Source organism: Crotalus tigris, unplaced genomic scaffold, assembly GCF_016545835.1.
Source record: "Crotalus tigris isolate CLP2741 ecotype Arizona unplaced genomic scaffold, ASM1654583v1 scf7180000018818.712119, whole genome shotgun sequence".
In the NCBI taxonomy this organism is placed as follows: Eukaryota; Metazoa; Chordata; class Lepidosauria; order Squamata; family Viperidae; genus Crotalus; species Crotalus tigris.
The window spans coordinates 639,791-653,582 of NW_024097211.1; the positions used below are offsets into that span (position 1 = coordinate 639,791).

Here is a 13,792-nt window from a genome sequence, read left to right on the forward strand (position 1 = left end):
GAACACGTTGCATACATTTGTATTTGCACACTTCTGAGTAGGTTGGAATGATGTAATTTCGTTAGTATAAGTGAGGAGAGGAATTTTCCTTGCATTTCAGAGATGGCAATTAGTATTAATCAGTAGTTACTGACTGATTATCAGTAAGTTTTGCCTGTGTTGGTGAATGATGATGATGATGATTAATCTAGAAGTTTATTTAGAGAGAGAAATTGTCTTAAATTCGGGGCATCCTTTCTTTCATGTAAATATAGTAAAGTCCAAGACATGAACAGTCAAGCTGAAAAGAGGAGGGAGGGGGGAGGCAAACTAAACAACATCAACTAAGATAGGGGATGGAGGTGGCAATGTCGCGTTAAGGCCAAAAAAAAAAGGAACTGCAATATATTTATTGTGATATGAAAAACCTTAGCAATGACAGTTAAATTACTAACCGGGACTGAACATTATATAATACACAACAAATGATCACCTTTTCATTGCCCTTTGTTTGTAATGATTTTAAGGATGGGATTACAGGTATGGGTCTAGGGATTCTTTCCCCCCATTTTATTTCTAGATTTTATTCTGCTTAGAGTTGGTTCAAAGTGGGCAGGATATAATGTAAAATAAATAAATATGTGTCACCATGTGCTCCTTTTAATAGACTGCAATTTAAAGATGTGCTTTTCTTTAATGGGTTCTGCTTTTTTTCTTGTGATTTCTCCTGAAATCATTAGATACAGAGCAACTGCTATATACACTATTATATCAAAATAAAACAACGGTATGTCTTGTCAGTTTAGAACAGTGGTTCTCAACCTTTTTAATGCCGCGACCCCAACCAGTCATAAGTCGAGGACTACCCAACCAGTCGTAAGTCAAGGACTACCCAACCGGTCGTAAGTCGAGGACTTTCCCTGCCCGGGACTGCCGCGCATGCGTGGTACCGCCTCCTGCGCCAGCCGAGGCGTAGCTGGCAAGCGGCAGAGATGGCGCAGGCCGACCACCAGCTGGGCCACCAGCTGACCCAGCCCAAGGGAGGTAAGGCACCCGCCAGGCCCTGCGCCCGCTGGCCTCCCACCTCTGGCCCTCTTTTACTTACATTTTTAGTAGTTGCTCAGCAGGGAGGGATGGAAACTTCCAGACAGCTCGCCTTCACTGCAGACAACTTGCAGCATTATTTGCAGAATGGGACTTTTGGCAGGCTCAGCAGGGCAGAGACAGCCTGGACAATTCCTATTGGCTTTTGAAAGCCAATAGAATTAGACTCTATTCAAGAGTCTAGTCTATTGGCTTTCAAAAGCCAATAGAATAAAAGGGAGTAGCCAATGGTCGTTCAACCCCAAATGGGGTCCCGACCCACAGGTTGAGAACCACTGGTTTAGAACAATTGCATCAAATGTCATTCTGTCACCACTTACAATTAGACAATCCTATCAATTCGTGGATTAATTTGAAGTGAACTAAAATAAAATCTATACACAGGAATAAATTAAGGACACTGAAGAAAAAGAAGACAAGTTAACATACTCTTTTTTTGTTCTCCTCTCTGTGGCACAACTCTTGGATTTTTTCCAGAATGTCTTCCTTGGATGGAGTTGCCACAATGGGATTACATCCTAGTAAAGTCCCCATTTTGTCTTTGAATTCATTGTGCAGCTTTTTTTCTTCCCTGGCCTGCTCTAAACAAGTTCTCAGTTCCGATTCTTTTTCATTGCAATGGACCTTTAGTTGGTTCAATTCTTCACAAGCCCGTTGGCTGGCTGCCAGTCTGTCTTGGAGGCTTCTGATCTCCTCCTCAAGATTCTGCTTAGCTCCTGCAATATTGCTTAGGTCCTAAAATAAAAACAATAATAATATTTACAGAGAAAAACAATGGTTATTTCACAATACATTTCCAGGAGAATAACAGATACCCAATGTGCACTATTACTAAAACTTGCTTTCAAGAGATGCATGGATAGTTTCTGCTGAAAGAAAATAAATTATGAACCCAGAGATTTGGAACAATCACCTCAATAGGTGCTGTTGAATAAACCTTCAAAGTCCTGCCATTGACTTCTGCCATGATTTTCTTTCAATATAATGTAGGCTGGATCCAATAATTTGATAAGTACAAAAGACCTTTTATTTATGGAAGACCATTGTGGATCCAAGCCATGAATGATTCAGTATCAGCAAAGGAATAGGGGGAATTTTTGATTTGTTTCTTGCCAGACTGAGTAAAGTCAATCCACCCAAACCACAAGGCTGAAAGCGCTACTTTTTAACTCCTGCCAAACTCTTCACATTGCTTTAACTCCCCGAAGGACATTAATTGGCACAAATGATGCAATTCCTGAGATTTGTAGAATGTCACCATTATTCAAATTGGTGTGAAAGGTGTCATTTGCTTTATTTGTTATACAAATGAATTACTAATACGATTTAGTACTAATACGATTTAGTACTTATTACTAAATAATTTATCTTAGGCTCAACAAACATTCAGGATCATTAGATAACTTTGAATGAACTGTTAAATGAAGATTTTTACTGTAGTGAATTTAATTCACTTAGATGGCTGCCTGTCTATCCATAGTTATTCTGGATAGTTAACAAAAGGTAAAAACACAGCTGACAACTAAAATAAAATACATAACTGGCAGCAAAGTAAAAAAAAAATCAAACTACAATTAACATATAACCATTTCACAGGCTCTGACTGACAGATACAGCCAAGGTGGGGGCCAATCTGATCTCGGGCGGGGGATGATGTTCCATAGGACAAACTCAAAGGCAGACATGGCTCTCTTCTTGGATCCCTCCAGATGACTTCTTTAAATGATGGGACCCATAATATGCCTCTTCTGCCAGATCTAATGATATGAATAGAAACAATTGGTCAAAAGCACTCTTGGATTTGTTGAAAAGAAAACGGTGGGAACAACTGATATGGAACAGAAGCTAGAGCAGTGATTCTCAACCTTTTTAATGCCGCGACCCCCACCCGATCGTAAGTCGAGGACTACTCAACCGGTCATAAGTCGAGGACTACTCAACTGGTGCAGCACCGTTTGCAGAATGGGACTTTTGGCGGGCTCAGCAGGGCAGAGACAGCCTGGACAATTCCTATTGGCTTTTGAAAGCCAATAGAATTAGACTCTATGCAAGAGAGTCTATTCTATTGGCTTTCAAAAGCCAATAGAATAAAAGGGAGTAGCACAGCTAAGGAAAAGGGGGAAAAAATGGCGGACTGCGTTGTTTGGCGACCCCCGTGAAATGGTCGTTTGACCCCAAATGGGGTCCTAACCCACAGGTTGAGAACCACTGGGCTAGAGACTTTTGATTTTGATTGTTTTGCCTCTGCCGGTGTGTGTGTGTGTGTGTGTGTGTGTGTGTGTGTGTGTGTGTGTGTGCGCGCGCGTGTGTGTGTGTTAGGAGATGACTACTTTCAAAAGCCAAAATGACATTTGAGCTGTGAAAGATCAGAATTATTTATATAATTGTGCCCATCTTAAATGCAGGGTTTTTTTTTTACAGAAAACCAAAACCGGTTAAATACATAGTTGTCACCATTCAAACTTATTCTAATTGAGGCTATCACAGCCAATATTATCTGCTTTTCTGCATTTTGGCATGCTTCCATTTAATTTAATTTAATTTCCCTGGTACTTTTCTTAAAAAGATTTGGCAGGAAGGGGAAAATTACTCTAGTGACAAGAAATAAATTGCAGTTCTTATGGAAATTAAGGAAACATTTTCAGATCGCAGTATTATTCCAACGTTTCTCCTTTTTGTCACAGGTAAGTACAACATTGCTTCCTCACTCTATAAACTATAAGAACTGCTAACTTATTTTTTGGGGAAAAAATGTTCTGTATTGATACCACACCCAATATGATAGGATCCAGAAAGGGGAAAATATGCTATTTATAAAAACTAAAGTACCTATCAATCTACATTAATTAAAACCTGAATTATTACAACATTTGAAGAACTTTCAAACAACTGACTGGATCTCAAAGTGACTTTTGAGGAAGGGATGTGATTATTGTTAAGTATGTTAATTATCTCAAGAGAAATAAATAACTGTCTGAACAATAAAGAGAAAGATGGCCAACCCAGAGACCAAATTAAACATCCATTTGGCTTTTCTTTTTTTTTTCCAAAGCCTGATTTATTATAACAGTATGATGAGGTGGCAGAATTCACACTGTATCCATTATTCTCTACACTTTGCTAACTCACTCTTGTTTGCATGGAGGATATTTCCCCTGTGCATGCAGGTATTTGTTAAATCTATATTCCATATTTCTTCTTAGTGTTTAAGGCAACTTCCATGGGAAACGACACTCATTTTATTCCCACAACAGCAATGCTGCATGAAGTAGATGGGGGTCAGGCACGAAAGAGCTGGTTCACATGTGAAGGTCGTACTAAACAGATTTATTGCTACTCATGCCTATGCACAGGAATCTTTTCAATGAATGGTTAGCACTTGCTTGGAAATAGTAATAGTAATAGTAGTAAAGTTGGAAGGGACCTTGGACGTCATCTAGTCCAACCCCCTGCTCAGGCAGGAAACCCTACACCATTTCGGACAAATGGCTGTCCAGTCTCTTCTTAAAAACTTCCAGTGTTGGAGCATTTACTGCTTCTGGAGTCAGGCTGTTCCACTGATTAATTGTTCTCACTGTCAGGAAATTTCTCCTTAGTTCTAGGTTCCTTCTCTCCTTGATTAGTTTCCACCCGTTGCTTCTTGTCCTGCCTTCAGGTGCTTTGGAAAATAGCTTAATTCCCTCTTCTTTATGGCAGCCCCTGAGATATTGGAATAATGCTATCATGTCCCCCCTTGTCCTTCTCTTCGTTAAACTAGACATACCCAATTCTAGCAACCGTTCCTTATATGTTTTAGCCTCCAGTCCCCTAATCATCTTTGTATTAGGTAAGGGTCAACAGAATTCAAGGATGAGGTGGATTTAATCTGCTTGTGGCTACATAGGAATTCTAGGCTGCTCCCTCTTTTAACTCTGCCCCAAGGTTCTGCTACTCCTTCTTGAGTAGGGCATGGACCTAGATATTGCCTGGATTTATTCAGAAAAAACACACATAGCACGAAGTCTTCAATAAAGGAAGGAGGATAGTTCCTCTGTGGGGAAGTTGTATTTGGCCTCCTTCCTTTACTGAAGACTTTGTGGTATGTGTATTTTTTCTGAATAAATCCAGGCAATGTTAAACTCGTACATTCTTATCCAGATTTCCAGAAGTTCTTTTTGCATGCTCTCTCACTCTATATCTCCATGAACCTAGATATTCCTACATCAGATCTAGAAAAGTGGTTACCAGTCTATGCATAGTTGCTAAAATGTAACATTACTTTAAAACAAAATAGAATAAAAATAAAATAAATCTAATAAATGAGCTGAACAGACTGAACTGGAAAGAAAATATATGAAAAATATAAAAAGAACAGGATCTTTCTGTATGTAGTTAGTCTGCTTTTATTTTTAGAAACAGCAGATTCCATAAAAACAGTATGGTAGATAAGCACAAAAGGGTCTTGCTCCAAATAAATGCGCAAAAGAGAAGAAGCTAAATCCCATAGTTAGGCTCTTCTCACAATCTTTTGTTTGGGGAGGGGAGCTTCTTGATTGGCCATATATGTTAAAGAAATTGATCATCTGAAAAATATTTTTTTTTTAGAATTAAAATGCATTGAGGGAGCTGGATGGCATGTTTTTTAATTTGAAATACTTAAGGCAAACAGAATGATTACAAACAGCCAGCATGGATTTAATGACAATGAACTAAGCATTCCAGAATATGCTGTTTTTTTTCTTTGATAAAGCATTACAACATAGTTCTTGGCATTGTAATTTGAAGCACTTACAAAGGGGAAATTAATTAAGGAGCAACGTGATAAGATTGAAAGAAATACCATATGAAGCTGAAGGAGTTTTATGTTTTTTGAACAGATAAATGTTTTTTCAAACATTTTAAAACTTTGCAAGGAAAAAAAAGCAGCAAAACTAATGCATCAAACCAACAGGGGAGTTAAACAGAAGATCTGATTAAAAAATGGAAAGTCTTGATTAAAAGTTCTAAAGCAACAAAATAATATAAGAATTCTAATTCTAATTCTATCCATTTTGTAGATGAAGAAATCCTGAGCATCTTTGTAAAAAAGTTGAGTTGATTGGCCCATAAATCTGAGCACTGTTGTATCTTCTTTACTGAACTGATTGGAGGACTATTGAAACACTCACTGTGCTACTTTGCAAATCACTTTGTGAATAAAGTCTCACTTTTTTTCTGACTTGGATGCTAAGGGTTGTCACTTGCAACCTTGTGTCTCATTATTAGATGTTTTCAAGTGTCTATAAGTTTCAGATATGGACAGAATTCTTCCAGCTACCAGATCTATTGCATGTACAATGTTAATTATGTACAAAGTGTGTTACTTGCTTAAAAAGGATAGTCTTCTACCACAGGCTAGCTTTGTTGTTATAAGATGTAGTTGTGACACCAGTCTGCATTTTGAGACATAATAAAAACATAAAAGTGTCTTTTTAAAGCAATCCTTTAGAAAAAAATGTTCTCTGTTTATATAATATATAAGAATTCCAAACTCTTAATTTATGCATCTAGGTGGTATATATTAATAATAACCAAAAAAATCAAAAAATCAAAAAATGTAAAATCAGTATAACAAATCGTAACTGTATATTGATAGCTAACACCGGAAATAAATATTCCCCAACACAATAGAACAGGCTCAGTTATCACCCCAGCCCAACTAATAATAATAATATAATAATAATAACTTTTTTGTCACTTTGAAAGGACACCAATAGGCATACATCAAAATGAAATTTCGTTGCATACAGCTCTCAAAGGATCACCACCTCCGATATACACTATAATATAATATAATCTAACGCAGTTTACCAAGGCATATCATTTCTGTCCACAAAAACATACATTTTTATCTTATAACAAAACAGAAAGTACAGTTCATCAATAAGCAAATGACAGTTGTGTGAGGAGAAACTCACACATTGTATATTAACATCTGTTTAAGTTTGCAATGCCTCATAAAAGGTTAATGGCAAAAACAAAATAAAACAAAATGTTCACGTTTGTAGTAAAGTCATTGCCGTCTTTTCCATTGTGGTTTTATCCATCTGGCGCCCAGACATACTTGTCAGATGCTGTATATGTACAAAACCTATAGTCCAAAATGCCACACTTTAAAAGAATTCTTAAGTGCTCGACAGTTCCTGTAAACAGGGGTATCAACTATCCTGATCACTTTTCAGGACTTGTGCTGAAAAGCAAACTTGAAGAAGAGAAAGCCTTTTCTACCTCTGCTCTATCTACACACCAGCATCAATCCAAATCCAACTATCAGGAAGGGGATTTCATAAATGAAATAATTAGCAACATTGTCTCCCCAAAAAGAAAGGTATCTTTGAGTTCTTTAGGTTAATTTCCAATACTTTACATGTTTCTGTATTCCGCTGAGTTCAGATGAGATTTTAAAGGCTTTGGCAAAATCTAAATTCATTGGAATGTTCAGCTCCTACAGAAGCTCCGTCTTAACCAAAGATAAAAGTATCAAGGTTTCATTAACAGTCCTTTGATTGACTTCTGGTTCCAGTTTACGGCACTGGTGGACGCGCAGTGAGATCGATCTCCCCGCCGTCTGGTTTTCCTTCTTCGGAAGACCCTGGAAAGGGTCGAAAGTCGCCCTGGAGGGGCGACCACCGTTGGGGAGGACTTCTCCAGATCACGGAGGGGTGGCAGCCTCTCCGTTTGATCTGCAGCAACTCCTCAGGACTGAGCAAGAAAAGAGCGGCCATTAACATGGCCGCTCACTTAGTCGCAGCAGCCGAAAGTCAAACTTACATCTAAGCACAGCGAAGCATTGTGGAAGATTCGGGTGAGACCCTTCTTTTCCTCTTTGTTACTCTAATTATCTTCCTGTGAAAACCTTTTTAAATCTCTTCCCCATTGTTAACGCAGCGGCGTTTCTATACTTGGGAATTTAAACATTGAAGGAAAGAAAAGAATAAATAATTTTAATAACTAAATAAATGGAATTTTGACTTTTGGATACCTTCGGGACTTTAAAAGATCCAACCACTGAGACTTATTATTTCTCTAATCATTAACTTTGGAAAATATCCTCTTTTTTCAGCTAATTGGCGTCTGGGAAAGGATTTTGTGGTCGAAGGGGGACATCTTGTGGCGAAAACTAACATAGCAAATGGAATCTTTTTTCTTTTTTTTCAGTTGTGAGGCTTGTTGACTCTTTTGATTTGGCCTTCATACTAGCACAGTGCTTCTCAACGTTTGTGTGACGGCGACCCCGTCACACAAACGTTCTGCGCATGCGCGGCGGCGCGCACATGGGGGGCGGGGCCCCATGCGCGGTGCGCATGCGTAGCACCGCCCCCATACGCGACGCACATGCGCGACGGGCCCATGCGTGGCATGCGTGCACGGCGCCCCCCATGCACGACGCGCATGCGCGGTGGCGCCCCTGCGCACGGCACGCGTGCGCGGCGCCGCAAAAAATGGTGGATCACCGCCTTTGGCGACCCCCAAAAAATGGTCGATCGATCCCAAATAGGGTCGTGACCCATAGGTTGAGAACCGCTGTACTAGCAAAAAAAGATAAGATTGGGAAACAGCTGGGTGGTGAAAACAATTTTAAAAGCATGGAGGTGGACATTGGCTGATCTTTACTAAACATAGCCTCCACTAAAAGACTATCGCTAATCACCATGGAAACGGAGGGAATCCACCCACAGCTTAATTAGAAACTTATACTTCAAAAAATCCTTGAAGCCACTGAGCTAATAAAATCTCAAGTGAAAGCCGAAGATATTTTCACAAAACTACAGATTGAATCCCAGACCCCAACTGTTCAACTTATTAGCCAAAAAACAATAGAAGAGGAACAATTTAACATCAAAGAGGACCCTACTGAACAGCATGTACAACTTATTGAAAACTTTGATAAACAGATACTGATGTCAACTAAAATACCTGTAACTCCAAAAGCAACAGGATCTGATCTACAGACATACCAGATTGGGAACCTAGACAACTTGGATGACCAAACAACAACTACAACATTGGATATGGCTCTTTGCTTCACCCAGAAAAAAGAAGACCAGACTGAATTGATGACAAGCATTTCAAACCAAATATCGAGATTTGAACTATTATCTAATAACTACAAAAGGGCCAGTTCCGTTGAAAAACTGATAATTGGATGCTCTCCCTTGATTCAAGCAACATGCGTGAGAATGAAGGGAGACACATTGGAGGATTTAAGGGCACTGGTATGGAAGCCTGCCTGGCATAAAAAGAAAGCCACAGTTAGATTTAAAAATGGGATTTAAAAATTCATTGGAGGGCTAAGCAGCTTCGTTGTAGAGATTTTGACTGATCTTAGAGATATCGACTGATTTAATATTTAGGATTTAGATTAATAAGGGAAATTAAAATAACCTGATAGATTATAGTCTTAATGGTTATAGGGAAATGGATTTGTGATAATGAGAGATATATTATTAGTATATAAGGAATTATTAGGATGAGAAATAGAATATATTGGTAAATAAAGAAAGAGTTTAAATTTTGGAATAATAGTTGTATTTTAGTCATGAGAATTAGTTTATAATGAAATGAGGGAAACTAAACCTATCCAAATTATAAATATTGGTTATAAAAGACTAAATTGGAATATAATAATTGGAATTAAATAAAACCTAAAAACAGGATTTGGATATGTATAAATAAAATGTTATTGATAAATGTATAGATTGATTGAATTTTAGTTAGAAATGTACTAATATGAATGTGATATAATATTTAAGGGAAATAGAGAGAGAATCTTTATTGATGTAAACTGAGATATCTATGTATTACTTTGTTATTGGATTATTGATTACCCTATCACCACGCTGCTTCCTAATTACTTGGTTGTTAAAATTTGAAAAATTAATAAAATTTGTTATAAAAAACAATCCTTTGATTGATGCCTTGACTTTGCTATGGACACAACTTTTTAAAAACTGGTACAGTATGTGACTCCAACCTTTGGAGGAAAAAAGTCCTTCAGGGAAATGTCATCCCTTGTGCACAACAAGGATCAGAGGCTACCTTGCAATCCAGTGCAGCCATCAGTTTTCGGTCACAATGAGAATATCAACCTCCTGGAAGACCCCTGGCTAAGTTTTTCATAAGGTCAATATCCCCATATCCAAACAACAAAAATCAGGATAGTCAGGCAGTGTCCATGAAATACCTAGTCCCTCTGTCAATCTTAGCAAGAATGGCCATGGAGGCACAGACTCCCATACTTGAGTGCTGCCTTCACAGCCTACATTTACTATGCCTGACAATGGGGCTGGGTGGTGTTGCTGCTTACACACATTACAACACGGAAAGATTTCAGGGCAGTGGTTGGATAAGAGGAGGAAACCATGCAGTGAGCCACCTGGAGTGCAACAGATTGCCATCTTCTGAAGGCTCCTCCATGGGACTTATATGTCTGCTTGCTGGGTCTTCTGCTGGCTCAAGGTGGAAAGCATTATACTAAAACATCCTTAGTCCAACAGTAGCCTTCTTCAGCAGAAGACCAACCATGAGATGGAGGTTTTATTATGAGGATACATCTTTAATGAAACACTGAGTGTTTTGCACATATGAATGAACCTATTATATGTGATTTTTTTTAATTTACATTACTTTGAGGTCAAAGTTGCCTCCAACTTCCATTGCTTTTACTGAACAGTTTGGATTTGTAATTTTACAAATTCAGCTGCAGAAAGAATTGACAGTATAGGATAAACATTTCAGAAAATTTGGGAAAAACTTTTTGTGTGAATGCCAAATTAAATACCCAGTTAGACCTCAGCTCCCTCAATTCCTTGTCTCCGAGCACAAGGGATTGGATGGTTGGATCTGAAGGGAGCTAAAATGTCAGGAGGACATCAATTTGTCTAACTTTGGCTTACTGGTAACCATCCCCCAATACTGAAAAGCAGCTATCTGATGGATGACGCAAAGAAAAGGAAAAAAATGGGGAAAGTTGATCCACATCACCAATGCTGTAGTCCCAATTTGAATAAGAGGCTCCTGTACATTTCAATAATTGTGAAAATGAAAAAAAAAGATAGTTCTGATCCCAGATCGCTAGTACTCTTATCTAGGCAAGACCTCAGAAAACATTTTGGAATAGACTTTACAGGGAATTCACACCCATTGTTATGGCAGACTGAGTGCACAAACAATTAAACAACACCTCACATATAAAGAAAGCCCCAAGGTCACAAAGATGCACTAAAAGACATACATCACTTAGCTTTTCCATGTCTTGAGAGCAAGCTGCTGCTTTTTTTTGCTCCTTGTTCACTTCTGAGACAAGCCTCATGATGGTTTCTCTGTTGGCTTTCAGTTCCATCTCATGAATTGTTACGGTCTCTCTGAAGGTATCTATTTGTTCTTTTAGCATGTCATTTTCTTTACGCATTCCGCGGATCTGGAAGCACCAAAGTGAGATATGGTGTTCAAACGGATAATTTAATGTTGTTTTCAGTGTCACTAAACCATCAGTTAAATAGTTTTGTTTCGTAGTATTTCAGTTGTACCATTAAAAGGGAGATTTGAAATTGAGCATTTTAGTGTCTGCACTGTCCTCTGTGGCCACATGTTAATACTTTCACCTTGATGATAGAATTTAATCTAGACTTCCTTGTCTAGAGATGCAGGAGAATCCCTATTAGTTTATAAAATAGATGCTTTGCTTGCTATTAGGACCTGGGGAATCATCTTCACTTGCATTTACAGTATGTTGCTGTTGCAAATTTAGTTCATTTTTACACCACATTTTCCAGTCTCCAACCCCCAACATTATTTCTCCCCCAATATTCCATTTCGTCCAAACTGTTTTTATGATCATTTTTGCATTTTTCATTTTCCAAGTTCCAGTTGTGCAACTTCCATTATAGGTATGATATCACTCTCACCAGTGGGACTGGTTTTAATGATAAGAAACATTCTTCTCTGGCTTCCAGAGGAGGAAGTGAGATCTACAAGCAGGAAATCACAGATCCCCCTCCACCACAGGCTATTTGTCAGTGCATATGGACACAAGCGCACAGCTGTGATTAACCCACAATCTTTATTGGGAAGCCTATATTCCTTGAACAGCTGCTCATATAATTACCAGATCCAAAATAAAGTAAAGCAAAGCAAGATAAGAAGATAGTACTTTGTGTGCACCCTAAGAACACAAAGAATAAACCACCTGGGAATCTTACTTCTACTGTTACAGCCCTACACCACAGTATATACCATTTGATTGCCTGATAATGCAACAGATACCACAGTACATTCATTAATATCTTCCCACCAAGGAAAAGAAACTGCTTTTGGGGAAAAACTTACAATGCATAAGATACCAAAGTGGTTCTAATGCAGATCTGGTTAGAATTTTCTACCGCTTGTAATTAAAACGTGGAGAAAATGGTTTAAAATAACAGATCAGAGATTAGAAACCAATAGCTTGCACCCACGGGTGAACGACAACTTTTCTGGCAACCGGTGTATGAGAAGTGTGTACCAGTAAGTGAGAGCAACAGGCTTCAATCCTCTTGCATGAAGACCACAGGAACCAAGTGGTCTTTGTGCAAGAGGTAACAAAACTCATCTCTTCCTCCTCATATGAAGAAGACAGTTTTCTAAGTATCCTCTTGAGAGGGGACTCAAGAGTAAAATAAAATGTATCTATTAAGATACATTTTAGGCTAGACAACTGCATAGTTATAGCTCGGACTCAAAAGGTAATCTAGATTTTGTCTGGTAGAACAGTAAAACTAGAGTCTGAATCATTCCTTTTGTCATCCCTTGCAGTCTAGATCAGGGGTAGGCAACCTTGGCTCTTTAATGACTCATGAACTTCAACTCCCAGAATTCCTGAGCCAGCATAAAAGAGCCAAGGTTGCCTACCCCTGGTCTAGATCAAAAGTAGGCATTAAGCTACACTGAACATGCCATGGGACACCCCAGCAGGCCAAGGCAGGGCTCAGAAAATATTGATCTGTTGTATCCGCCACAATTGACTAGGGTCACCCATTGTGTTAAGCTACAAACTCTGGTTTACAAACCACAATGGCTGGTTTTTACAGCATGCTAAGCCACAAAACCACATTAAGGCTTTATGGCATTATGCATGGTCCCAGTTATTGTCTTCATTTCTTGTCTTATTGCCATAATTACATCCTTTTTTTTTTTAGTACATCTTTGAAACCAAAGCTGTCTGCTAGCTAGGTTTTTTTTTCCAGACTCACCACTTGTAATGGTTTATTTATGATAATTATAATAGTAACGCTAGTACTGACTAAAGTATTAGTATTTATCATAATATTTTAATTTGTTCTTTATCTGATTTTCTTACAGCTGTTATATTGAATGTAATCCATTGAAAATGAGAGTCTTAACATGATGCCTTCTGCCCACTTAATATTTCCTATGATTACAATGTATGAGCTGTGTGTTTTTTTTCCTGATTGTCTTAGATTTGTTCACAAACTATAAAATCTTACTGATGTGTTAAAGCTTTACTGAATGCCCAGGTGGAAGAGTAACAATTATTAAATATGTTAAAGAGAAGGTGTGCAATAGTGGTGAATAGTTGCTTTTATTTATTTGATTTATTTTGTTATTATTAAATGTATATATCATCCATCTTGCTGTTTGGGGCAACTCTAGGCAGTTTGCTTTTAGACTGTCCCCTGCTGTCCCTAGTTTC

At 38.3% G+C, this 13,792-nt stretch overlaps 1 protein-coding gene across 3 annotated transcripts in view; it reads right to left on the bottom strand.

Annotated features, from left to right (window-relative positions):
- The window catches only part of CCDC170 (coiled-coil domain containing 170), a 60,656-nt gene that overhangs the window by 19,823 nt on the left and 27,041 nt on the right, over positions 1–13,792 (bottom strand). For all 3 annotated transcript variants that reach the window (XM_039356329.1, XM_039356328.1, XM_039356330.1), the window contains exons 5-6: positions 11,336–11,521; positions 1,513–1,818 (exon numbers count right to left, since the gene is read on the bottom strand). In XM_039356329.1, the coding sequence (XP_039212263.1) occupies positions 1,513–1,818; positions 11,336–11,521 (492 nt within the window). The remainder of the gene's footprint in view (positions 1–1,512; positions 1,819–11,335; positions 11,522–13,792) is intronic.